Source organism: Embiotoca jacksoni, unplaced genomic scaffold (assembly GCF_022577435.1).
Source record: "Embiotoca jacksoni isolate LCO1_2020_lvr unplaced genomic scaffold, fEmbJac1.0.p SCAF_64, whole genome shotgun sequence".
Lineage (NCBI taxonomy): Eukaryota > Metazoa > Chordata > Actinopteri > Embiotocidae > Embiotoca > Embiotoca jacksoni.
This window is the reverse complement of record NW_027185419.1, coordinates 240,001-265,682: the sequence shown is the minus strand read 5'-3', so window position 1 is coordinate 265,682 and position 25,682 is coordinate 240,001. Positions and strand designations below refer to the sequence as shown.

General features: G+C 41.4%; 5 protein-coding genes across 9 annotated transcripts in view; 2 read left to right on the top strand and 3 right to left on the bottom strand.

Annotated features, from left to right (window-relative positions):
- Positions 1 to 12,171, bottom strand: part of serinc4 (serine incorporator 4) — a 32,018-nt gene extending 19,847 nt beyond the window's left edge. Inside the window, exons 1-3 of one of the 3 annotated variants that reach the window (XM_069175157.1) lie at positions 12,009 to 12,171; positions 11,620 to 11,804; positions 10,684 to 10,791 (exon numbers count right to left, since the gene is read on the bottom strand). In XM_069175157.1, coding sequence (XP_069031258.1) covers positions 10,684 to 10,791; positions 11,620 to 11,804; positions 12,009 to 12,120 — 405 coding nt within the window. In that variant the 5' untranslated portion in view covers positions 12,121 to 12,171. Of the gene's footprint in view, positions 1 to 3,491; positions 3,702 to 10,683; positions 10,792 to 11,619; positions 11,805 to 12,008 lie in introns of those variants that run through there. The other 2 variants (XM_069175159.1, XM_069175158.1) reach the window with 2 other exon arrangements.
- Positions 12,172 to 12,314: 143 nt separating this feature from the next.
- Positions 12,315 to 16,883, top strand: hypk (huntingtin interacting protein K). Its single transcript, XM_069175055.1, has 4 exons — positions 12,315 to 12,515; positions 15,441 to 15,496; positions 15,608 to 15,659; positions 16,654 to 16,883. Exons 1-4 carry the CDS (start codon positions 12,354 to 12,356, stop codon positions 16,747 to 16,749), a joined length of 366 nt encoding a protein of 121 aa, XP_069031156.1. The 5' UTR covers positions 12,315 to 12,353; the 3' UTR covers positions 16,750 to 16,883.
- mfap1 (microfibril associated protein 1) lies at positions 16,875 to 20,773 on the bottom strand. The gene is made up of 8 exons (XM_069175054.1): positions 20,579 to 20,773; positions 19,746 to 19,962; positions 19,522 to 19,660; positions 19,224 to 19,411; positions 18,755 to 19,024; positions 18,504 to 18,663; positions 17,841 to 17,930; positions 16,875 to 17,425 (listed from the first exon to the last, which is right to left on the bottom strand). The coding sequence occupies exons 1-8, from the start codon at positions 20,658 to 20,660 to the stop codon at positions 17,246 to 17,248; spliced, it is 1,326 nt and encodes a 441-aa protein (XP_069031155.1). The 5' UTR covers positions 20,661 to 20,773; the 3' UTR covers positions 16,875 to 17,245.
- Positions 20,774 to 21,294: 521 nt separating this feature from the next.
- On the bottom strand, positions 21,295 to 24,340 carry hddc3 (HD domain containing 3). Its single transcript, XM_069175057.1, has 4 exons — positions 24,109 to 24,340; positions 22,479 to 22,534; positions 21,616 to 21,856; positions 21,295 to 21,494 (listed from the first exon to the last, which is right to left on the bottom strand). Exons 1-4 carry the CDS (start codon positions 24,218 to 24,220, stop codon positions 21,364 to 21,366), a joined length of 540 nt encoding a protein of 179 aa, XP_069031158.1. The 5' UTR covers positions 24,221 to 24,340; the 3' UTR covers positions 21,295 to 21,363.
- The window catches only part of vps33b (VPS33B late endosome and lysosome associated), an 8,714-nt gene continuing 7,358 nt past the window's right edge, over positions 24,327 to 25,682 (top strand). Inside the window, exons 1-3 of one of the 3 annotated variants that reach the window (XM_069175053.1) lie at positions 24,327 to 24,402; positions 24,745 to 24,850; positions 25,606 to 25,682. The exon at positions 25,606 to 25,682 is cut by the window's right edge and continues 4 nt beyond it. In XM_069175053.1, the coding sequence (XP_069031154.1) occupies positions 24,755 to 24,850; positions 25,606 to 25,682 (173 nt within the window). In that variant the 5' untranslated portion in view covers positions 24,327 to 24,402; positions 24,745 to 24,754. Of the gene's footprint in view, positions 24,851 to 25,605 lie in introns of all 3 variants that reach the window. The other 2 variants (XM_069175052.1, XM_069175051.1) reach the window with 2 other exon arrangements.

Here is a 25,682-nt window from a genome sequence, read left to right as displayed (position 1 = left end):
CGGTATCGCGGCAAAGCGTGAAATAGACACGCCCGCCCACAACGTCAAAACGTGAAAATGCCACGCTTTGGGCTGTCTAAACGGGAAAGTTACATGTTTCATAAGCATGAAACTTACAAGCACGTAAAAGTGACCAAGGTCCAGAAACAAAACTGAGGTTTTGAGACCAAATAAAATGACATATGATGGCATCAGGAGGTAGGAGGGGTGGCCTGGTGCAGTTAGTCACAGACTGTTTTACGGGACAATGAGGTTCAAATCCAGGAGGTGATCATGTTTTTCTTGAGTATTTTTTTACCTCAACCATGTGTGTTTTCGCAAAAAGTTTAATTTTCCTGTAAATGATGTGGCTCAACGCAATAGGTTTCATTTTCGTCCACGACAGGAAAACGTGTAACTTTCATGCCTAGACAGCCCAAAGTGTGGCTATCTCACGTTTTGCTGTCATGAACGGGCGTGTCTATTTCACGCTTTGGATATCTACCTGCTTTTTAAAGATATATATATATATATATATATATATACCTTGAAAAGAAACTTGTTCTACATGTTCGCTGTTTGTTTTTGCATTGCAACCTGATGAATACAAATTACTGTATTGTTTGACACCCCAAAGAGAGGCAACTTTTATTTTGAAAATTTCTATTATGACTGGAGATAATGTTACAACTACAAATCACCCCACAAAATGACCAACTTTTTTGAAACAAACACTCTAAAGGCTACCGTCAACACCTCTCCATGCAGGACTTCAGAAACATTAACTGGATATTATGTTCAAGAAAAACACAAATAGTCCAGGATATGATTTTTTTTTAATTTTAGCATCTTTTTTTCATATTAAATAAACCAGTTTCTGTGTAAAATACTGGCTCCGCAGTACTTTGTCATAATAAAAACCCAACAAACAAACAAAAGGAAAACTTTGTATGAATTATAAAAACGTCTAACCTTTATTGAGCCACCTCACAGACAGCAAGGTGTGCATCCTGTGGCCTAGTTCAAGGTCTTTTAATACAGGATTAATCACAGAGAGAAGTTGTCACGGTAAGCAAGGGAGATTAAACCTGCTGTCAACTCAGAATAATCACTTAGATTTAAAAATAGCTAACTAAAAGAGTGGGTCATAGTGTATTCTAGGTCCGACAGACCAATAGAGTTTGGTCTGACGTGAAGAATAAGTGTTGAGGAATAATCAAATGAGAACAGCGTTCTTTGTTTACATTCCTAATTCAAGTATTTTATTTTGGAAAAATCCACCAGACTTCCGTGTCAAATCAGAAACAGCAATGTTTACTTTTCCATAAAAAACGGAACCAGGACTTTCTCCACTTGTTGTCCTGCAGATGATTATAAGATCTCCTCCATCTTTCCAAGTATCAACGAAGCTAATCTGAGAGCTAATCCGGCATGGATCACATCCTTAATGCACCAGTGATCCAAATTTACATAACACATCCGGAAAAGGACCTGCAGCGTATGGCTATTTATGGAAAAGTCATAATTTACAGAATTTATCAATATGATTAGATGTTTTTATTTTTGCTATTTATGAGGGTTTTAACAAGAATGTGTAAAAATTACAACTTATTTCTATTTCATTTTCATGTTTTTTAGCAATAATATAATATGATTGATATATCTTTACAGTTATGAATAAAGCTTCTGATTGTAATGTGATTTTTCTGCCATGCAATCAAAATCTGAAAATCTATAGACCAAGTTATACTTCCCTGTAAGAGACTTTGATTGTATTCAAATATCAATATACTGCAGGTTTTTTACACAAAAACTTATATTATTCACTGTTGATACAAAGCTCGCACAAAAAATAAAAACATTTTGCACGTCTGACATTTTCACTTTCGATCAGCTGATCAACAGATGTGTTTACGTCTGTTACCGTTTTCACTCACTGAACCTGTTTACGTTAGCCGGTGTTGTCTTGTCCTGACGCACTTTAAATCTTTTCTAAATCCGTAAAGAAATGTTTGTAACTTCTGCAGAACAGCGACCCCTGTGTCCACAAGTGGTAACTACAGGACGGTGGAACGCCTCATTTACTAAATCTTTTTGTCTCACATGCTTTTAAGACATCATCATTAAGCAAAATGACTGAGAGTCAAAAGTTTGGATCCTGGTCAGGTATGATGCGTTTACATTTGTGATTTAAACATTGAACTGTTTATCTGTGATGCGCTAAAGCGTAGCGTAGCAGCGGCATTAATAAGAGTCAATCTTTCAAAAGTAATCTCGTTTAATGCGACTTTAAAGTATATTGTTTGTTCTGCTTCTCAACTAATCCAATGAAAATACCCAAACCAGCAATGAACTGACACACAAACTGACCTGATGCAGGAAACATTGTCTAGAGCATGAAATGTGTATTAATCCATGGCTGAAAATAGTCCCTGACAAATTTACAGTTTTCTCTCGTTACAGACATATTTTCCTAAAACTACACTGACCAGTTGGTAAAGTATTTGTCACTTATACATGAAAGAAGCTGCTAATGAACCAAAACTAAAGTGTGTGTCATATAAACGTGGTTCTCCAAATTATTAGCTGCTGACGTGCTACAAATATTATGAAATTAAGAAATGTGTCAGCCCCGATTGTTGTTTTGATATTAATAAAACATAAAACTTTACATTCATTTCGACCAAACCCATTAAAAACACGTTTTACACATCGACCTGAAATCTGTACTGCTATACTGTGATTCTTTCTGACATCAACAAGTCCAAACTTCTGGAGGAACAAAGTTAACAGAAAGTCTTTTTTAACTCAGGTGGTAAACAAAAAGGTAACATAAACACCTGACAATAAAACAACGCCACAAATTAAGGCCTCTGAAACTCGACTCCACGCAACCCGGTATCACGACAAAACGTGAAATAGACACGCTTTGCCTCGTCTAGGCGTGACAGTTACACGTTTTCCTGGATAAATTCGTGCGGTTGTTCCTGACGTGCTGTCAAACCTGCGACATCCTTCACTGGAGGTTAAAGCACGACAACCACGAAGAACTAATGATACGTGTCGTTCACCGCACTCGAGAACATCCAGGTTGTGGTAATATTTCACTTGCTACAGTTATCTGACAGCACTGGGTTACTCTCCAGAATAATAGTTGACAAATAATACATCTTTAGAGGATGGGGGGAAAAATGCTGCATCATGGCCAGCTAGAGTATCAAAATGCTGCTTGTACATGAATGCAACAATAATCATAACCCAACACTATAATATACACACAGTATATCCCACATTACGACTTTTTTTTTCTTTAACTTTAACATGGTTGTGTTGCCACTTTTACAAGAAACAAAATCTGAGCATCTTTTTTGAGATAATCAACTTTCTCTAGCAGCTCTATTATTATCAATAAATTAAAAAAAAAAATCAATGTCAGGGATGCAAAACAATCCTTTAATAAGGTGACACTGCAGCATCACACCTCTCCAGCCATAACCTCCGTCAGCTCTCACCTGATAGGCCACCATGTTGAGGAAGTAGTTGTAGACTCCGCTGTGGTTCATCCCCTGCGTGGCCGACATGATGGTGCCGTTCAGCTGCTTCTCCTCGGCCACCACCACTCTACATTTGGCCATTAACTTCCAGCGCAAACAACTTCTTTTGTTTGTTTTTGTTTTCCTTCTCAGTCAGAGTGCCTGCAAAGATGGCATCCTCACATCCTCCTCTTCAGCTCAGAGAGAGAGAGAGAGAGAGAGAGAGAGAGGAGGTCGGGGGGCCGGGGGGGCCCTGGAAGGAACCAGAACTTCTTACCAGGCCCTGTTGGGGAATAATAATAAGAAAAAAAAAAAGAAAAAGAAAAAGTAAAGCCACAGAGTTCCCCGGTAAGGCTGTCTTGTCCCCAAACGCTCCTTTTATGGCGGATTAGCGGTAAATCCGGTCCGACCGGGCTCCACCACCCCCTGCAGCAGCCGGGACTCTCACCGTGAGCGCCGGGTTCAGTCGCTCTCCTTCACAGCCTCTGCAGGGGAATCAAGTGGGTTTTTTTCGGCCCATGTCCTTACGGTTGCTTTGGCTCTGCGGCTGTGTCGGCTGTTGCCAGAAAAAAAAAAAAGAGGGAGAGAGGTGCTGTCCTCCTCCTCCTCCTCCTCCTCCTGTCCTACCAGCTCAGATTAGGCAGAGAGTCTGTAAGGGGAGGAGGAGGAGGTGAGGAGGAGGACGAGAGGGACCATGTGTCAGTCCCATCTGTCCCTCCCTCCCTCCCCACCACCACCACCACCACCACCACCAACATAGGAGCAGAGTGGGATTGGACAATAACTGGTCTTTTAATCCAGATTTTTTAATCCAAAAATTAAACAATTACAATTCTCAGTGGGATTTGAGGATGCCGCTGCTGCCCGACACTTTCACAGAAACCCGGTCCAGGTTCTGAGTCTTCTCCCCCCCCCCCCCCCCCCCCCCCCCACCTCCCCCACCCAGAGAAAAGAGGCCACGTCAGTAATCCTAACGAGTTATCACGACGACGGTACGATCCAGAAACGGAAACAAAAAGCGGACAGGACGGACTGTGATGGAGTCAACAGAGGACGTCCTCACAGCGTCGTAATAAACAGGGAGGAAAAAAAAAAAAAAAAAAAAAAAAAAAGGGGCATTAAACCAGAAATACAGAAAAAGTAGCTTTCACATGATTTGACCTTTGACCTCAATGTTATCACAAATGGGATTTTCCCGCCGTCTGTGTACTTTTACAAGTATTTCTCATGTTGTTTGTTCAGTTCACTCTACGATCCTGTAGAGAAGTTTTAAATCCAATTTTGCATCCAAACAAGCTACACTACAGTAAAAACGTGTAACTGTCACGCCGAGACAGCGCAAAGCGTGTCTATTTCACGTTTTTGTCGTGTACAGTTTTTCCGGAAAGATTTTGTAGTATTTGTTTTTGCGTGTGTTCTGATTTTAATCCTTTTTCTGGTGCAAATAAAAAAGATGTTTTGAAACAGATTAATTTTAAAAGCTCAGATATTAGATATTAAAAAGCAGATCTTTCAGTTAAAAACAAAAAAACGACATTCTGCAATGTCAGTTTTCCCTCATTTGCAGTGAAAACCCTGCAGATTCTTCAGAGTTTTAAATGTCGGTGACGCCTTTGCTGAAACTTTTGAATTTCTATTCAAAACTTGTGTGTAAAAACACCGAATAGTTTTTTTTTTTTTTTTTTTTTCTCTCTTTTGTGTAAATAAGGTGCTCGACAGCTGGTCAGAATTGGGCGGGAAAACGTGCCGTATGTACGTCTCCCGTCCGTTAGCGCCTGCGGTGAAATGAAACGACGTTTTGTCCTGTTAAAAAAGCGCCGAGTGCACGAAGAGAGAGTCAGATTGGATTTGGGTTAGTGTGCGGGGCGGAGCGGCAGCGGGATAATCCCGCCGTCGTTCAGTCAGGACGACCTTCACCGACCCAGACAGGACGTTAGCAGCTGCAGCCTCTCTGTCTGTCTCTGTCTCTGTCTCTCCCTGAGCCGTCCAACCCAATCAAACGGCATCTCAGACATTCCTCTACATTGAACTTTAATTAACGCTGTCGCTATCGGATTAAACGCTTAAAAAAAAAAAAAAAAAGGCCCCGAGTGGAGTTCAGAGTAACCAGCAGGTGATCGCCACGGCAACGAGCCACTTACGCTGGCAGCTGTCTGTTTGTCCTCTAAAATTAAACCGACGGCATTCAATTTGATGAAGTAAAAACAAAACAACATTTAACAATATTTAAAAAGAAAAAAAAAATTCTTTGTAAACAGGAATTATATTGTTAAAAAATGAAGTTAAAATTCAAGATGTTATTGATATTATTATGTGCTGTGTGTATTAATTAGCCTCGTAGTGTATCGTCTGTAATTTAAATGGAAACACTCATTTCGTACATTAATGTGGTTGTTGTTTATCTGATGTTTTACGTTTGTAGAGAAAAAGTAGAAAACAGGAAAGTGTATTAATGGGTTTGGTTGTGTATCGTCTGTAATTGGAAACGGGCTCATTTTGGCAGATGAATCCAGAGCTGTTGTTTATCTGATGTTTGACGGTCTGTAGAGAAAAAAATAGAAAACAAGAAGTGACAGTTTCCCATCTGCTGCTGTGGTTTCATGTCGTGAGTTGTTTTCTTTGAGACTCATTAAACGCAGCGGTTGCCAGAAATCTCGTAGCCTCCAGTAATTCTTCAGGAGACGCACCTTGATTCGCTTTCTAAGAACCGAGTACACAGACAAGGAGGTTCAATTAAGTGGAAATGTCAGAGGTTATTTTGATGCAGGCGAGACTAAGAGGCTTGGACTTACAAACCCAGTGAACGGAGAGTCTCCCAGAACCTTCGAGAAAATCGAGAGTAGGATTAAATAGGCGGACGGCGGCAGAAGAGCAGCTTTTTGTAGTACGAGGCCGGACATGTGCCAACCATCGGGAAACACAAACACGCTGTCACAGAGGGATTTCTACCGAATTAACCAGCAGTCACAACCCAACTTTCACCCATTGGATGGATTAAGGAACAGGCGTGAGGACGGGGGGGGGGGGGGGGGGGGGGGGGGGGGGGGGGGGGGGGGGGGGGGGGGGGCATGTGTTCAAATAAAGACACGAAAAGACCAAAACAAGACAAAAAAGGACTAAAACAAGATACAAAAGGACACAAGCAACATGCAACTGGATCAAAACAAGACCCAAAAGGACCAAAACCAGATGCAACTGGACCACAAATACATGAAAAATGAGCAAAATGACCACAAAGACACTTCCAGCTACTAATATGAGACACAACGCAACTATAAAGTGATGTCAAGTGACCTTAAAAAAAAAGAAGTAAAAGGACCTCAGACATATGAGAGATTAACAAAGTGACCACAAAACCACGTGGAAGAGAAGAAATAAAGACCACAAAGTGACCAAAATCAGAAGCAAAACCACCTAAATTAGGCAAAGAGATGTAAAAACAACCAGAAAGAGATGCTGTTTCATACATTGTATTGTGGGTCAAATAAAAGTTATAAGAATAAAATAGATTTGCATTTTTTTTTTAGGGCCTCCGGGTGTAAACCAATCAGCCCCTTGCCATAAAAACACGTGTTGCTCCGAGCGGCCCGGTCAGCGGCGGCCCGGCATTCCTGGGGGCCCCCTTTCTCTCCGGGATAATTGCTGCTGCCCGGTGGGAGAGGAGGAAGTGCCAAAAGGGAACAAACAAAGGCGAAATTAGCGGATGCAAATCGCCGCTTGAGCGAAAGCGCTCAATCTATGGTTTCAATAGGATTGCGCAATAATCGTTGGCCGCGGACCAAACCTTGTTTACCAAAAAAAAAAGAGAACAAGAAAAATTATCCTTTCATTCTTCATTTGGGACTTTTTGTGAGTTAAACTACCGACTTGCCAAGAAGTGCGGAAATAGAAGAGTTCCCATTTTACTGTAAAACAATTCAATGAAGGGCAATTTAAAAAAAAAAAAAAATTTAAGCGAAAATTGCGAATCCAGCGAACTACATTTTTCAGACAAATGCTAACATTGAGAGATGCTTAAATGGAGGGATGTAAAATCAGGTGGAAACGGTGACTGCAGAAAGAGATGAAGTGTCCAATCTACAATCTCATTTCACAGCACCGTAAACTACATTTTACTGGATATAATTATGGACGTATTTTTACATCACTTTTACGCTGCAGCCGGTAGAGATGAAGCTAATTTGATTTAAACTCCAGATTCTGTTGGTAAAACAAAAGAAAAAAGCTGGGAGGTGTAAAAGAGTTAAACGTGCAGCTGCAATAACAGCAGTCCTTCCCATAGAAAACACAATGCGCCCATTCATAACTGTGACATGACTCAGTGCACACAATCACACCGAGGACGGATTATTAATGAATCAAGTCATCCTTCTTAAACTTGCATATTTATGGCTGGACTTTGGTTGAAAAGCTTGTTTCCCCAAAAATCTTAATTTTAACATTAAAACACCTTAAAATGAATCTATATTTTTAGGAGTTACCACTACATGGTCAAAAATATGTGGACACCCCCAGTCTAGATGTGTACTTTCATATTTCAGGGAGTTTCACTGTACAAAACCTTTTGAAGGTTGTCGTCACTTCTTTCATACGTTTTACTCCTTTTTCTGCTTTTTGTTGTTCAAGTTAGTCAAATATGAGGTTTCATTTCCTGCCACAACAGTGACCATTAATATTATTAATTATGAAACTTATTATATTATTATATTCTGTAAAAAAATATCAGCAGCAGACCCTTTAAAAATTTTTTTTTTAAAAAACGCATAAAAGATGACACTTCTGTCCGTTAAACAATGTGTTTAACTTCCTATTAAAGATTAAATCCAAGATTAAGAAACAGATACGTTGATTTTACCTAAATATTTTCAGGTAAGTAATAATTGAAGTTTGAAGTAGAATCAACTTAAATACATAAAAGAGTGGACTTACTTTTTAAAGTAGATGTTACTTAATTCTTTTTGAGGCGGAGTAGTTGCGCTTAAATGATTGAAGTAATTAATTAATACTTTTTTTTAAAAGTAGAATTCAACTTAAATGCCAAAAGGAGTGGACTTCAGTTGAATCTACAAAAAAAATTCAAGTATGATTAGAATCTGCAATAAAATCAACCCTACATTCAATTTCATTCAACTCAGCATCTTAAGTTGGAGACTACAAAATGCAGGTAATCTTATTTCAACTTTATTCATAATTGGTGAAACAAAATGTAGCAACAAGCAAAAAAAACATTTAAAACATGTTTTTTATATTTTAAATAAGACTTTGCCTGAAGTGGAAGCTGCCATATAAACAGGTGACGAATGGGAATAAAGTTAAACGGACAGTTTTAATGATATAAAATGTGTATTTATAGGAGAAAATATAATTGTGAACAAAAAACAGGCATTAATATATTTAAAAATATTCTTCTAACTGCATATAAGTACGTGTGTGTGAAGCCCCTAAAAAAAAGTCAAAAAAAGAAGTTTTTTGTGGTATTTCCTTTGTCACCTTTTGTTTATTTATTGTCACACTGAGAGAAGTCTGTCACACTTTTATCATCTCGGCATCTAAAACAAAAACAAAGAAAAGGTGTTTTTTTATTTTATTTTGGAGAGTCTCACCTGAGCTCGAAGCTGGCGTCCCGTCATCGCGTCCCCTCACAGGCCCCAAGTTCAAAAAGTAAACATTTCACTGTTTCAGGTTATTTCTTTCTTTGTTCTTATTTAACACTTGGAATTAATACATCTTTTTTTTAAGGGTTTCCTAACGTATTTCTTCTCTATCGCACTGTAAAAACAGGTACGTTGATTTTACCTGAATATTTTTCAGGCCGGTAATAATTGAAGTTTTAAGTAGAATCAACTTAAATACATAAAAGAGTGGACTTAACTTTTTAAAGTTGATGTTACTTAATTCTTTTTGAAGCGAGTAGTTGCGCTTAAATGATTGAAGTAATTAATTAATAATTTGTTTGTTTGGGTTTATTTAGAAATTATAAAACCCCGTGAAGTGAAAGAAATTAAGTATTTGTTTGTGGTGCTTATTTATTTTTGAGGAGCATTTCTGATGTTTGCTGTTTCCATAATTATGGGATGTAGTTCGACAGCAAAAATCCGCTTGGAAGCGTCACATCTCAGCTGGTTCTGGTTCTGGTTCTGGTTTCTCTCCTATGAAAACCTCCGAGTGCTGAATGTCGGCTGTGTGACGTGGAAGTTTTAAAAGTGAAAAGGAGAAGCGTCTTTTTGTCGAGTCTGTCGGTGACGGTGTGGATCAGAGAAAATCACCTTTACTTCCTGTTTGCAGAACGAATATTGAACATGTTCTGACCCTGTAAATAAAACGGTAACGTGGCTAATTTACACGGGATTATAATAGAAATTATATAAAATATTCACATATATATACACGTGACCAGCGCATGGACGAAGGAATGACTTCGTAAACAGAACAACACAAAACAAACAAACAAATCAGGGCCAGTGAAGCTGGGAGGGGGGCGGGGGGCGGGGAGGTGCACTACAGCCGAGTGTCCGTCCTCTGATTGGTTACCGCCGGGTCTACGGGGAAGCACTTGGTGGGCGTCCCACCCGCTTCCTGTATGAGCACCCACTCCTCCTGAGTCTCGGGGCTCCGCCCCTCCGTCCTCTGAGACAGCGTCAAGATGGCCGACGACACTCGCACCCTCTTCACCTGCAGGTGGAGCGGCGCTCCGTCCTCCCCCCCACCCCCGCCGCCGGCCGCCCCCCCCTTCCCCGCGAGGTCTCCGAGCAGCGCGCTCAGCTTCTCCGACAGCTCCTCCAGCGCGTCCCGGTCCTCCGTGACGTTTATCCGGTCGGCGATCTGTCGGGCGAGGTCGAGGCACTTCTTCCTCAGGTCCGTCTTCCTCCTCCTCCTCCTCCGGCGGCGGGACGTCTCCTGCTCGAACGCGTCTCCCGGCGTGTGACCGGCGTGCGCGCTGGGGAGGCTGACGACGTAGGACGTCCTCCACATGATGGGATCTCTCTCCAGGGCGCCTCGCAGCATCTTGGAGGCCGTCTTCTTACTCCGCTCGCTGTTGTCCTCCACCTGAGCAGTCAGCAAGCAGCAATGAACCAGCTCGCCCAAATATGGTCATTTCCCGCTCCAAACCAGCAAAGATGGCGCCGGACAAAATCCGAACTGGAGGCTTGATAACGGCCGTTGTACCAACCTTGAACTTGGGGAACGTTGCGATCTTGCTGATGGAAATGGCCGCCGGACATCCGACCTTCTTGGTTTCTCTGGCTGACCTCTGGCTGCCGAAGCCGCTGTCCATAATCTGAGCGACGTGAAAAATTACAGAAGGAACGGAAGAATGATTTGTGTTTATCCATCGACTGCATACAGTCTTTACTAAGATCAGATCACATTACATTACAAAATGATTTGGTAACATTCAAAATGTTGGTAATTATGTAGAATTTAATATTCAGTCTTTTGCTTTGCATCTTTTTGCCTCTTCCGACTCCATCAGTTAATTAAATTTATTTTATTTTGAAAAGCAGATTGTTTCTCACTGCACTTTTAAATTGCAAAACTACGATGGAATAACTTTGGGTTTATATTTGCTGGCCTTCTTTGTGTTTATTTACACTTTTTGTTCCTATTTATTTTATAATGGTGTTATTTTCTTTGTAAAGTGTATTAGGACCATGCCAACGTGGTGATACTGCTTTCAAAATAAAAGAAATTGAATTAATACATTTTGACACAAGAGGCAAAAAGATGTAAAGCAACGTAATGAATATTAAATCATACATATGCGCTTTTTACCAAAAAAATAATATATTTGGAAGTAAACACCTTTGTAATCACCAACATTTTGAATATTAACTGTAATTTAATAACATATTTTCTCTCAGTAACTGTAACAGATTCACAATTCAGTTGTATTAATATAGCACCAAATCACAACACAAGTTATTTATATTGTACAGTTATTTATTTACTTATTTTATACGACTAATTTGAAGTGTAATTTTAACCACGCTAACGTGGTGATACTGCTTTTCAAAATAAAAGCTCATTTAAATAACACGTGTTTTGGATGTGAACACCTTTGGATATGAACTGAATGACCATATAAATCACGGATGGTGAGACTCACCATCTTTTTCGCCCTCTCCTCTGCGTACCTCTGCTTCTGGGCCACAGCGAGGTCTTTGCCCTGGTGGCAGACGAGCCTCTTGGAGCCCACAAACATGAAGGGGATCCCGGTGAAGTCGATGGCCGGCATCCCGGAGCCGCCGGCCCACTGCCAGTAGACCCGGTTCACGGGCAAAGGGTGCCAATCTGGAGAACACATCATACCCACACCGACATCTTTTTATTTATTTATTATTATTATTATTATTATTATTATTACTATTATTATTACTCAGGACTTTTTTTCTTTCTTAAACCACAACATATCACCAGTTCTCCTTTTTTTGTTTGCTACCCAGCTAGCCGTCCCCTCCTCCTCCTCCCTGGTCTCCGGCTCTCTCTTTTCTGTACCTTTGTCATTGTAATGGCGGTCCACAGACAGAGTGATGAACCTGGACTGAGACTCGTCCTCCATTCCTTTAATAAAACACTCGACGTCGGCGCTGCTGTCAAATCTGGTCATGTTTCACGTTTGAGTTCGCGCGAGTGTTTTTCAACGTCTCTTTCGGTTAGATACTGATGACGCGTCGTTTGACGACCAGCGCAGCCAATCGCAGCCGAGTATTTCCCCCCCTCTCCCCCTCCCCCCGCCTCTTCCTTTGCTTCTTTTCCGGGTACTACCCCGTATTTCTTCCGATGTACAGTTAGGAACCTTCCTCGTTTTCTTTTTGTGTTCCGGCCTCATTTCGAGCAACCATGGCGGCGGAGGGAGACGTCGATTTGGACCTGGAAGCGGAGGAAAACTGCACCGGGAAACCGGCAGAGAAGCCTCGGAAACATGACAGCGGTGCCGCGGATTTGGAGAGAGTCACGGACTACGCGGAGGAGAAGGAAATCTCCAGCTCCGACTTAGAAACGGTGAGAGCTAAAACGTTAGCCCGGAAACATGCGGTCGCCGCTGCTGCCTTCAGGGTCCGTGCAGCGTCGCTGTCACCCCGAGAGTTATTCAGTCTTAAACATGTATGTGTAACGTTTGTGTAACGTTAACTAGTGGCTAGTTTGCCGGCTAAATTCAGGCACTTGTTCCCTTTTTGTTTTATTAAAACAACATATTAACGAGATACAACGTGTGAACAACAGTCATTAAACGTCACTAACGGTCGTCAAACTTTAACAACAGTCGTCAAACGTCTCCAACAGTCGTCAAACGTCTCCAACAGTCGTCAAACGTCGCCAACAGTCGTCGAACGTCTCCATTCAGTCGTCAAACGTCTCCATACAGTCGTCAAACGTCTCCAACAGTCGTCAAACGTCGCCATACAGTCGTCAAACGTCTCCAACAGTCGTCGAACGTCTCCAACAGTCGTCGAACGTCTCCATTCAGTCGTCAAACGTCTCCATACAGTCGTCAAACGTCTCCATACAGTCGTCGAACGTCTCCAACAGTCGTCGAACGTCTCATACAGTCGTCGAACGTCGCCAACAGTCGTCAAACGTCGCCAACAGTCGTCGAACGTCTCCATTCAGTCGTCAAACGTCTCCATACAGTCGTCAAACGTCTCCATACAGTCGTCAAACGTCTCCTACAGTCGTCAAACGTCTCCAACAGTCGTCAAACGTCGCCATACAGTCGTCAAACGTCTCCATACAGTCGTCGAACGTCTCCAACAGTCGTCGAACGTCTCATACAGTCGTCGAACGTCGCCGACAGTCGTCAAACGTCTCCATACAGTCGTCGAACGTCTCCGACAGTCGTCAAACGTCTCCATACAGTCGTCGAACGTCGCCGACAGTCGTCAAACGTCTCCATACAGTCGTCGAACGTCTCCAACAGTCGTCAAACGTCTCCATACAGTCGTCGAACGTCGCCGACAGTCGTCAAACGTCTCCATACAGTCGTCGAACGTCGCCAACAGTCGTCGAACGTCTCCATACAGTCGTCGAACGTCGCCGACAGTCGTCAAACGTCTCCATACAGTCGTCGAACGTCTCCAACAGTCGTCAAACGTCGCCAACAGTCGTCGAACGTCTCCATTCAGTCGTCAAACGTCTCCATTCAGTCGTCAAACGTAGCCATACAGTCGTCAAACGTCGCCAACAGTCGTCAAACGTCTCCATTCAGTCGTCAAACGTAGCCATACAGTCGTCAAACGTCGCCAACAGTCGTCAAACGTCTCCATTCAGTCGTCAAACGTCTCCATTCAGTCGTCAAACGTAGCCATACAGTCGTCAAACGTCGCCGACAGTCGTCAAACGTCTCCATACAGTCGTCGAACGTCTCCATTCAGTCGTCAAACGTCTCCATTCAGTCGTCAAACGTAGCCATACAGTCGTCAAACGTCGCCAACAGTCGTCAAACGTCTCCATTCAGTCGTCAAACGTCTCCATACAGTCGTCGAACGTCTCCATTCAGTCGTCAAACGTAGCCATACAGTCGTCAAACGTCGCCAACAGTCGTCAAACGTCTCCATTCAGTCGTCAAACGTAGCCATACAGTCGTCAAACGTCTCCATTCAGTCGTCAAACGTAGCCATACAGTCGTCAAACGTAGCCATACAGTCGTCGAACGTCTCCAACAGTCGTCGAACGTCTCCAACAGTCGTCGAACGTCTCCATTCAGTCGTCAAACGTCTCCATTCAGTCGTCAAACGTCTCCATTCAGTCGTCAAACGTCTCCATTCAGTCGTCAAACGTAGCCATACAGTCGTCAAACGTCTCCATTCAGTCGTCAAACGTAGCCATACAGTCGTCAAACGTAGCCATACAGTCGTCAAACGTCGCCAACAGTCGTCAAACGTCTCCATACAGTCGTCAAACGTCGCCAAACAGTCGTCAAACGTTGCCGACAGTCGTCAAACGTCTCCATACAGTCGTCGAACGTCGCCGACAGTCGTCAAACGTCTCCATACAGTCGTCGAACGTCTCCAACAGTCGTCAAACGTCTCCATACAGTCGTCAAACGTCGCCGACAGTCGTCAAACGTCTCCATTCAGTCGTCAAACGTCTCCAACAGTAGTCAAACATAAATGTAATCTGTCTTTTTGCAGATTTTGTGACCAACCAGGTCAGAAAACTATTAAGTAAACAACAATTAGGAGTCTCAGCTAACAGCTCTTTTAATTCTTGGTTAAAACCTTTTTTTTTCTGTCCGTAATTTAGTTTACGAAATGCTCGATAACACAGCGATGAAATGTCCAGAACAAATTCTGAGAAAAACAAGGTACCATCTTTCACCTTGTTATACAATTAATAAGAGTTAATTTTCTGTTGTTTTCAGCTCCGGATATTCAGCTTCAACACCATCTAAATATATATACTGATTATTTCCTTGATTTAATCATTTTATCCATAAGATCCCCAAATATTCAGTTTAAAATATGATGGGACAAAGAAAAAGCATCAAATCACGTTTGAATAGCTTCAATCAACAAATATTTGGAATTAAAAAATAAATTAAACCATTATGTAAATATTTGCAGATTTCCTTACTGTTCATGATCCAATCAATTAGTTGACTAATCATTGTTAATTATACCTAATATTTGGTTGTTTAGTACCAGGAGTTATACTGTTTAATATTACAGGAGTGTTTCACAGATATCCTCTTTGTTTCCGTGGTTACCCACAAGTGGTTTTTCATGTTGTTTTTTGTTCTCTCTGAAATTGATTTAAAGGTTTATATTTCATTAACATTCATTTGTAATGATACTGTGATATATTTGTCTAAATACATAAATGCTTTATTTTGAAATTAATAGTTTTATATTTTAGGAAGAGAATGAGGTGATTTAAAAACGGGTCCGATTTACAGTAACAATAAAGTCGTGATGTTTCGTCTTTCAGGCGATGTCAGTGATCGGAGACCGAAGGTCGCGAGAACAGAAAGCCAAGCAGGAGAGGTGAGATCGGTGTTCGACAAACTTTACATCTTCCGTGTATTTCAAAATCCTATTTTTTCCAGAAAAATACAGTCTGAACTTTTTTTTTTTTTTTTTTTTTTGTGCTTTCAGAGAAAAAGAGTTGGCCAAAGTCACCATCAAGAAAGAAGACGTAGAACTGATCGTAAGTTTAAACAATATTAAATGCGACTATACGAGTTACCAACTAAATAAAATATGTAATCATAATATATTCATATTTTGAGTCAATTCGCTCTCAAAATTACAAAACTTTTTTTTCTTAGTGCGATCTCCGTTTCCATGGCAACACACGGGGTTTGACTAAGAACTGGAAAAACAATCAGTCGCGTCAGTAGAAGCAAATGTAACGTACGCAATGTTTACCACTCCAGGGAGTAATCCGACCCTTAGCAACGGCCCTAGCAACAGAGACGAGATCTGGTCCGTTTTATTTGCTTTTCTAGAGATGATTTCTCAAACTGAATAAATGCAGCAGATAGAAACACTAAACTGCTCAGCTAGCTCAGTCTGGTTGGAACGAAGATATCCGCTGAGAAAAGACATCGTATTTTTACGATTTAACACCGTGTCGTGTGTTAAATGGTCCAGCTAGCCGCCGCCAAGATTTTAAGTGCGTGACTATCCGTGGTGTTACGGTACGGGTGCTCGGAGCGACAAAAAAGGACCCAAAGAGACCCGATTTCACCAAATGGGTCATTTAATAGATCTATAACAAGTAGAAACTACATTATATTACATATGAAATTCAATTATAATTATATATTCTCATTGAGAAGGCGGAGTGATATTTACTAGTCATGAGCAGGGTGTGATGTCATGATGAGTTGAGCAAATGTTCAGTCGACCAATGAGATCGCTGGGTTCGGAACTACTTGTATAATTTATTTTGTCCTGGGATCTTTTTGCCTGTAAAACTTTACTATCTAAACTTTAGAAAAACAGCCAACACTGAAAGTGTGCGTCCAAATACGTCCATACGGCCGTATTTTATTATTTAGTAGTAACTGAATGTGTTGGTTAAATTTTTTTTTACCACTTTTATAATCTGTTTTTCTGTCATTCTCTTGTATTAAAAAAAAAAAAAAAAAAAACCTCCACGCTTTGCTTGACGTTGTTGCGTTGGTGTCGCCGTGCAGATGTCGGAGATGGAGATCTCGAGGGCGGTGGCCGAGCGCAGTCTGAGGGAACACATGGGCAACGTGGTGGAAGCTCTGGTGGCTCTGACCAACTGAAAACACAAAACACTCTACTGACTGCTCTTCTTCATCGTCATCTTCAACCACCATCTTTTCATTTTTTTGCTGTTTTTTTTTTTTTTTTTTAATAAAAGTTGACAGTTGAAAAAAAAATCGGAAAGAATGGAAAATACGGCTTTTATTATTCAAAAACACGCAAACATCTGGATTTTTTTTTTTTTTTACTAAAACTGGAAGGATTAAAAAAAAAAAAAAAAAAGTAATTCAGGGAGTTAAGTGTGAGAATCTGGAAACTACCAGCTGATTAATTTACAACATTTACTTCAGTTTGATGATAGAAATCTTCCAGTTGGTGCATTTTTTTTTTTTTTTACAGCGAAAATCCCACATTGTGAGGTTGATCTGATGGTGTATCCTCTTGGGAACCGTCAGTGGTGGGATCAGTCTTTTATTTATCCACAACAGGAAGTCCAGTTCAGTCTTGAACAGTCTCTTTTAAGGTGCCCGCCCCGCTGGTGTCATCTTCCTCTTCTTAGGTCTTCCTCTTCTTCACCGTGGGCCGGTCGAACACGTCCCTCACGCCCGCCGCCTTCTGCTTGAAGAACTTGCTGTTCTGAGCGCTCTCCTGAGCCCAGGCCGAGTCGAACGACGTCGTGTCCTGGTCCACCAGGTGGGTGTACTTGGTGCGACCGGACCGACCGAAGTTCTTAACCTGAGGAGGGAAAACGATCAGAGGTCAGAGAGGTCGAACAATTTAACCCCAAACGGTAAATCGGTGCGTCCGATTTGAGGCAGAAAACTTATTGGACTTCTAGAAGAAGAAAAAAAGTCTTTCTCGAAAAAAAAATCCTAAATCAGAGCAGCGACATTTCATCCGACGTCGTCTTTCGACCGCCGCTCGCCCATCGTCGTTGGTTTGGTTTCCGTGACGATAACCTTTCCAGCATTGCCAGCAAAATATCAAAGAGACCGTAAAGGACTCTCGGCATCCTGACGAGACGGGTGTGACATCGCCATGGCAACAGCTCCCAGTACTTCTTGTTTTTGTTTTTTTTAGGTCTTATCTGGAGTTTAAGAGTTCAAAACTAACTTGAATTTAAGAGAGAGAGAGACAAAGCGAAACTCACCTGCATGACTTTGGGGAGGATGGTTTTGTTGAAGTGATCCTCGAGCGTCGGAGCGCTGAAGTCTCTCTTGTAGACGTTCTCCTCTTCATTCTGGAAGAGACGTCGACGTGTTTACAGTCACAGACAAGAGATCGTTTACCAGAGAGGAAAAATTAATGGTTAAAAAAACAAAACAAATCCGTCAGTGCTCGGTACTCGGTACTGGATGAAACAAAAGAGAATCTTGATTATCTTTAGACTGCAGTTTCTTTGACACATTCACTGATATACATGTAGGATGAGCTAATATTGGCCACATTATTAAACCAGGCCAGCTTTCATTCTTTCTGTGCAAAAAAATAAAATTAATTCTTCAAAATGTAAAGAACGGCACCATCTGGTGGTTTGAAAAACATACAGCCATCAAGACTGCACTCAGATGACTTTTATTTTTTAATTATTCCAATTAGCCAACATGTTTTTTGAAATTTTAAAATACTTTTGCTCAGAAAAAATGCAAACTGTTGCGCAAAGTCACAGTTAAAAAAAAAAGTTCAAATGTAAAAATAGTTTTTAGAAAATATGGAAAACGACCAGCGCTACGATAAGATCTTTACGATGCCGTGACGCCTCGCGGCCAATCGGACGAGCTCCGGTCGATGATGTCAGAGGCAGCGGACTCACCATGAAGAAGGCTCCTCGGTGGTAGTACTTCTGCAGGAACTTGTATTTGCCCTTGGAGGCTTTGTTGGTGACGACCTTGCCGCTGTTGCGCAACTCGGCTCGGCGCTCCTCCTCCGTCAGGCTGTGGAATCGGTCGATCTCGGCCTTCTCCTTCTCCATGCTGGAGGACGAAGACCACCACCATCATCATCATCATCATCAGTACAACACTCTGCTTTTCAGGGAAGTACAAACTCAAAACTTCCACTCACACTTCGCGGGTCTCTCGGTCCCTCTTGATGCGCTTCAGCTCTCGGACCTTCCAGGCCTCGTACTCCTCCTCCTCGTTCTCGCCGTCCGTGTCGAGGGCGTCCAGCGCCGCCAGCGTGCGCCGGTTCTCCTCGAACTCCTTCTTGGCCTCCTCCTCCACGATCTTCAGCGTGTAGCGCCGGCGCTCCTCCGCCTGCTTCTTGGCGTCGGCCTCCAGCTCGCGCTGCTTCTGCTCCTCGGCTTCGCGCTCCGCCACCGTGACGCGGTCCTTCCTGTGAGACAAAAAGCAGTTTTTAAATCTAGTTTTAAATCAGCTAAAAATACTTTAATAACTTAAAACAAAGACTTCATTATGTTCAACTCTTGTAAAAAAAAAAAAAGGACTTTTCATGTTTGGAAAAAAACCCGCAGATGTGTTTTTTTTTTTTTTTCTCCTTCATCGACAAAACTAAATATTCGTCCGAGACGTACTTGCGGATGAAGACGGGTTTGAGTCGCGGCTCCGCCTCGTCCTCGCTGTCCGTGTACTCTTCGTATTCCGACTCCGACTCTGACTCCGCCCCCGACTTCCCCTCCTCCTCCACCTCCATGACCTCCATCTCCTCGTTCTTCCTCTCCTCGGCTCGCTGGCGCATCATATTTCGCCTCCTCTCGATTTCCTGCGCGGGTCGTGAATCGTGATTATTAAAATATTGTTTCAATAAGAATAAATAAATAAATACAAAAAAAAAAAAAAAAAAAAAAAAGCCGATCGTGTCGTCATAGCAACCTCGTCGTCCACTTCTTCCTCCTCCTCCTCTTCCTCCTCGCTGCTCTCCTCGCGCTCCGGGTGCCACGTGCCTTCGTCGGAGTCCTCGCTGCTCTCAGCGACGACCTCCGGCTCGGCGATCTGTCGGTGTCTCGCCAGCCTGAGGACGAAAAACAAAACACAAAATCAGGTGTGAGGTCCGATCGATCCGACTCCGTAACCTGGACCCGACCCGGCGCCGTTACCTCTCCTCCACGTCCTCGGAGACGCGGTTGAGCAGACGTTTGAGACGCGGGTCGGACACATCCTCTTCCTCCGGCTCCATCTCCGGCTCTGCCTCCTTCCCCTTCTTCACGAACTGGAAGTCCTCGTCCTCCTCGTCCGAGGACTCCATCGGCGCGTAGTCGGGACGTTTGCCCGACACGTAGCGCTTCACCTTCACCTTCTCCATGGACAGCTCGCCTGGGAGACGCCAAGAGACACGAGTGAGTTGGTTTGTGAATCTAGTCGAGTTTATTTATAAGAAGTTTTGATCAGGGATAATAATTCAACGGTTACATTTCTGTCAACTAACTAAACTAAATTCTCTGAATCGATCGAGAAAAAATATTTAAGTCAATTTGTTCATCGGGCAAAAACATCTGCAGTTTCCAGCGTTTGATTTGTGCTGATTTTAATGACTTTTATATTTTATATTGCTGTAAATTTATTAAATATTAGCTTCTTTTTTTTCTTAAATGGTTGGTTGGACAAAATAAGTATTTTAAACGAAGTCACCTTTGGATCGGGGGAAAGTATAATAAATAAATAAATAAGTAAACAAACAGATGAATGAATTAATAATAAAACGTCTTCCGGAGAAGCTGCTGATATTTAAACAATACAGGATGTCTGGTTCACGAGTCGTATTTAAACGTATTAGTTTAAAGTTCATTTATATTTGTACAAAGCCCATATAAGGAGATAACGGATCTTTTCAAAACAGACTTTTCGCGTTTGTTTACGTTAGCAGTGAAGCTATGCTAGCTGGCTAACTTAGCACGCCGCTAGCAGCCTGCTAAAGCTAACCCCGTCTCACCTTTCTCGTTCCGGACCGGCACGGCACCGGCCGTGGACTGGATCGGCGGCAGCTTCATGTTGAGGGCTTCGCGACTAGACATGACCGCCTGGTCGAGGATTTAAACACTGGATACGAAAAAAAAAAGGGTTTTATCACTTGGACCAAACAAAAACTCAGCTCGTCGTCGCTCCAGTCAAAACGGAAGTTCAACAGAATCCGTGAACGGACCGGAAGTGGATTTTATTCCGACAGCGTCGTTGTTCCGCCCGATAAAAAAAAAAAAAAACCGAACATTTTAAAACCTCAAATTAAATCAAATGTAACGATTCTTCTTTTTATTACAGCGTCGGCGCATTAAAATTTAAGTAGTTAAATTTATTTATGATTTATTTCCAAAATAAGATCACGTTAAAGCGATAAATAACAGTAGTCGCGTGCCGCCCCCTAGTGGCTGCTGCACGACATACACCTACTTATGATCGTCAGTGCGTCAATTTCTTGACGGTTTCCTTGGTTTAAAAAAAACCAAACAAAACAATAAACAGAAAATAGGACAAAGTGACACCTTTACAATGTTTGTTTCATTCAAGCATCAGTCCAATATATGGTAAAAATTAAAATACTGTATTTAAATCATGCAAATGTTTATTATATATGGAGTGTCAACTACCTTTAATTTCACTGCAGCGACAACATATGTAATATAAAGAAAATGAACCCCCTCAGACACAAAATATACGAAATAGGATTTATTCTGATTATTTATGAATGAAAATGCATTTTAATTCGTAATTTTTAAACGGTCACAATCGGATTCCTCTCTGTTTGAACAGCTCGCCCAGCTTCTCCTCCAGAACCGGGTTGGTTCCTTTCAGGCCTTTCACCACCTCGGAGGCCCAAACAAAATACTCCTGGACCCGCTCGGCCGTCCAGCCTGCCGGACACAGAGTGGACAATAAATATACTGGTGTAGAGATATTAAAATAAAAATAAAAACAACTTTAAACTTTAAAAACAACACAGCTGTAGAGTGAGAGAGCGTATCCGGCGCTGACCGACGGGCGTGCAACGGTTCAGGTCCCTCAGGTTGTACAGTTTGTCGGCCATCTTCACCAGCTTGGCCTGGCGGCTGCAGTGCGGCGCGTGCTCCACCTGCACACGCTTCCGCTCCTCTTTGGCCAGACGCTTGTCGTCCGTCACCTCGGCGACGATCCGAGCCACGACCGGCCCGAACGTGACCTCCAGCTCGGCGAGAGACGTGTCCGTGTCCTCCACCGTGTCGTGCAGCAGAGCAGCCTTGCAATTCAACAAATTTAATTTCTCGTTAACAACATAATAACCAGAACTGAAAAACATGATGTACATGAATGTCGATTTTGATCAAATCCTCTCCAGAACTTAAAAATGAACTCCGAAGCAAATGTTCAATAATAATAAACTTTATTTGTAGAGCACCTTTCATACAGGAAATTGCCCTCAAAGTATTTTTAATGGCGTGCTACTAAATTTGTTTATTTAGAATCATTAAACAGCATTTTTTTTACTTACATTTACTCAAAAGTTTTACGCCACGGTACTAAATGTCGTCTTTTCGATCCATTTGAATATTTTTTTAACTTATATTTACTCAAAAGTTTAAGTACATTTACATGTACATGTTTTTAGTGTAAAAATGTGTCACCAAAAAAAAAATTGAGCAAATGATAGTTTTAGTTTTTACAGTGCAGCAAGAGAATGACATGCAGAGTTTCACATAAAAACAGACATGAAGGAACATTTAAAAACAGAGAAAAGAAATGAGATGAATAAGAAACATAAAATTCCGATTCCTTAACCTTTTTTTTTTTTTTAATTTATTTATTTTTAACTTTGGTATATATATTTTTTATTATATGTATACAAAACCAAAATGACGTACCTGCAACACCTCGATGTCGGCGACTCCTCCTTCATGGGTGAGGATTCTTGCAACTCCTTAAAAAGTACACACACACACACACACACACACACACAAAGGAAGATAAGCAGGAAGTCTTTACTGTCTTCCTGTTGCATCATAACACACCTGAGAGCTTCAGTCGTGTTTTATTGTTAATTTTTTAATGTTAAGCTGTTTTTTTTTTTTTTTTAAATATTCCATCAACAGATATATAAAAAATAAAAAAAAAATCCAGGTGAACGTGTTTCAGCAGCAACAAGATTTCCCACTTTTTTTTTTACTTAATGGTGAATTTATAAAACAGTGGAAAATTACTGGTATGAATTAGAGACTAAATTAATATAAGTAAATAATAAACAATAGAAGAAAAGTATCTTTTTCTAAATTATGTTATGTAAAAGACAAAATATTTTTGTTTATCAGCACAGACAGACAGACAGACAGACAGACAGACAGACAGACAGATAGATAGATAGATAGATAGATAGATAGATAGATAGATAGATAGATAGATGGATAGATAGAAAGACAGACAGACAGTTAGATAGACAGACAGACAGACAGACAGACAGACAGATAGACAGACAGACAGACAGACAGCCAGATAGATAGACAGACAGACAGATAGTTAGACAGACAGACAGACAGATAGAATAATAGATAGACAGATAGACAGATAGATAGATAGATAGATAGACAGATAGTTAGACAGACAGACAGATAGATAGTTAGACAGACAGACAGACAGACAGACAGATAGATAGACAGATAGATAGATAGATAGATAGACAGATAGACAGACAGATAGTTAGACAGACAGACAGACAGACAGACAGACAGATAGATAGACAGACAGATAGATAGATAGATAGATAGATAGATAGATAGATAGATAGACAGATAGTTAGACAGACAGACAGACAGATAGATAGTTAGACAGACAGACAGACAGACAGATAGATAGATAGATAGACAGATAGACAGACAGACAGACAGACAGATAGATAGATAGACAGATAGATAGATAGATAGATAGATAGATAGACAGACAGACAGACAGATAGATAGATAGATAGATAGATAGATAGATAGATAGATAGATAGACAGACAGACAGATAGATAGATAGATAGATAGATAGATAGACAGATAGTTAGATAGACAGACAGACAGATAGATAGTTAGACAGACAGACAGACAGATAGACAGACAGATAGATAGATAGACTATCAATAAACTGTACAAAAATACCCGTCCAATTATTTATCTCTGCCACGAGTATCAAATAAAGAATATCAATAGTTATAGATATCAATAAACAGAAAAAATAAATACTCACAGTAAACGATAAATCTGAGAAAAGAACATGGCTATAAAAAAAAGAAGTTGAATTCGTATTATATCAAATTATTGGCGTAAATCAAATAATAAGCACAATTAAATTTTATCCAACGTTGTTTTTTTAATTCCGGTCGCAGCCACTTAATACCAAAAAAAACGTCGTTTTTCTAGTTGATGTTCAGATTTACGAGCAGCACCTGAAGGCATCAGTACAAAGTAAAACAACAACCGTCCAAACAGAACAAACAAACAGACGGCGGCTCCGTTACCGACGGGGTGGTTGATGTACGGGGTCGCTTCCGGGTCTTTTCTGCGCTGGTGACGGTGTTTCTCTGCGGCGAAATGTACCGTTTCTAACAATAAAACCGCGTCGGTGTTCATGTTGACGTAGAAAAAAAAAAACGGCGTCAGGTGGTTTAGAAACCTCCGGAAAAAAAAGAAAAGAAAGTGGAGCGCTTCCGGTTTTTTTTTTTTTTTTTTTTTTTTTTTTTTTTTTTTTGTAAGTGTCCGGGCGGAAACAGCTGATGGTGGGATCCGTTCCGCCTATGCAGCTACGGATGCAGGTTAGCTGCTGATGTCAGCGAAACTCCCTTTTTTTTGTTTGTTTTTTTTGCAGTCGTTTTAACAGGCACCTACTTTTAAAAAAATAATTTACTCAATCCTTTTCTTTCTTTGTACATTATTTGACATCAGTGTCAGCCTGTTTTATTCCTGGCAAAATCGATGCTACGTTGACAGCGGTGTTGTTAGCCTGCAAGCTCGTCGGTTGATGACCGCACCGGTTCGTGTCTTTCCGGTGTTTTCTGTTGCTCGTCGCTCCTCTGGCGCTGCATGGTCTGTTTTTAGGTGATTACAAGGTGGGCTCTTCTCCCCCCCCCCCTGTCCCCCTGTCCCCCGCCCCGTAGCGGTCCAAACATGGCTCACGGTGCCAGGAGAGACTCCCCGGAGCTCCCCGACTTCTCCCTGCTCAAGAGGCTGGCCAGAGATCAGCTGATCTACCTGCTGGAACAGGTAGGAACAAAAAGTTCGATTCAATTATATTTAATTATATTTTATGTGTAAAGCGCCAAAATCATAACGCAGGTTATTTCATGCCACTTAACACATTAAAGTCCTGACAGCAGAATTTTACAGAGAAACACAACAATTCAACAATTCCCACATAAACTAGGAGGAAAAAAAAACCCTCCTCTTTAAAGGAGAAAAACCTCCAACTGAAGGAAGGAAAAACTGTCTTTTGACACAAAAAAATGACCTACAGTGTTTCATATAAAAAGGAACATTTAACGAGACGCATAAAAACAGATGAAATTAAACACAAATAGAGTTCAAATATAAAATAACAGGTTTTAAGTCGTTATTATCCGAAGCCTGCTTCCTCTGACCGCCACTGTTTACTGGGCGACGTGTTTGTTTATCGTTGTTATGAATACAGACGCTGTAGTTTATTTTCAGCACCGATCTCCTGCCGTAACGAGACCTGAGCATCAAATCAGCTTTAATCTGCGAGCTGAAAATAGTCCCAATAAAAAGGCACAATTTACTCCTCCGTGAGGTTTGTTTGCAAATAATGTTGTTTTAAAGAAAATTATGGGTTTCAAACTTCTTTTTTTTTTTTACATGGATTCATATCTCCAGGCGGACGAAGGCATGAACCTGTAAATGTGTGTCTAAATATGCTGTTTGTGTTGTGAACTATGTAAATCTGTGTGTTTGCCGCTGGACTGATTGTCCCTGATTGTCGTCTTCTCGTCTTCGTCTCACAGCTGCCGGGGAAGAAGGACCTCTTCATCGAGGCGGACTTGATGAGTCCGCTGGATCGTATCGCCAACCTGTCGACGCT

Excerpts from the sequence above, each read along its gene's own strand:
- mfap1 (XM_069175054.1), bottom strand. The coding sequence starts at position 20,660 with ATGTCTAGTCGCGAAGCCCTCAACATGAAGCTGCCGCCGATCCAGTCC. Across the intron at positions 19,025-19,223 it reads AAACCCGTCTTCATCCGCAA|GAAGGACCGCGTCACGGTGG; the intron begins GTACGTCTCGGA and ends TTTGTCTCACAG. Across the intron at positions 17,931-18,503 it reads ACCGAGGAGCCTTCTTCATG|AATGAAGAGGAGAACGTCTA; the intron begins GTGAGTCCGCTG and ends CGTCTCTTCCAG.
- hypk (XM_069175055.1), top strand. The coding sequence starts at position 12,354 with ATGGCGGCGGAGGGAGACGTCGATTTGGACCTGGAAGCGGAGGAAAAC. Across the intron at positions 12,516-15,440 it reads CCAGCTCCGACTTAGAAACG|GCGATGTCAGTGATCGGAGA; the intron begins GTGAGAGCTAAA and ends TTCGTCTTTCAG. Across the intron at positions 15,660-16,653 it reads AAGAAGACGTAGAACTGATC|ATGTCGGAGATGGAGATCTC; the intron begins GTAAGTTTAAAC and ends GTCGCCGTGCAG.
- hddc3 (XM_069175057.1), bottom strand. The coding sequence starts at position 24,220 with ATGAACACCGACGCGGTTTTATTGTTAGAAACGGTACATTTCGCCGCA. Across the intron at positions 21,857-22,478 it reads CCGACATCGAGGTGTTGCAG|GCTGCTCTGCTGCACGACAC; the intron begins GTACGTCATTTT and ends TTGAATTGCAAG. Across the intron at positions 21,495-21,615 it reads GAACCGTTGCACGCCCGTCG|GCTGGACGGCCGAGCGGGTC; the intron begins GTCAGCGCCGGA and ends TGTGTCCGGCAG.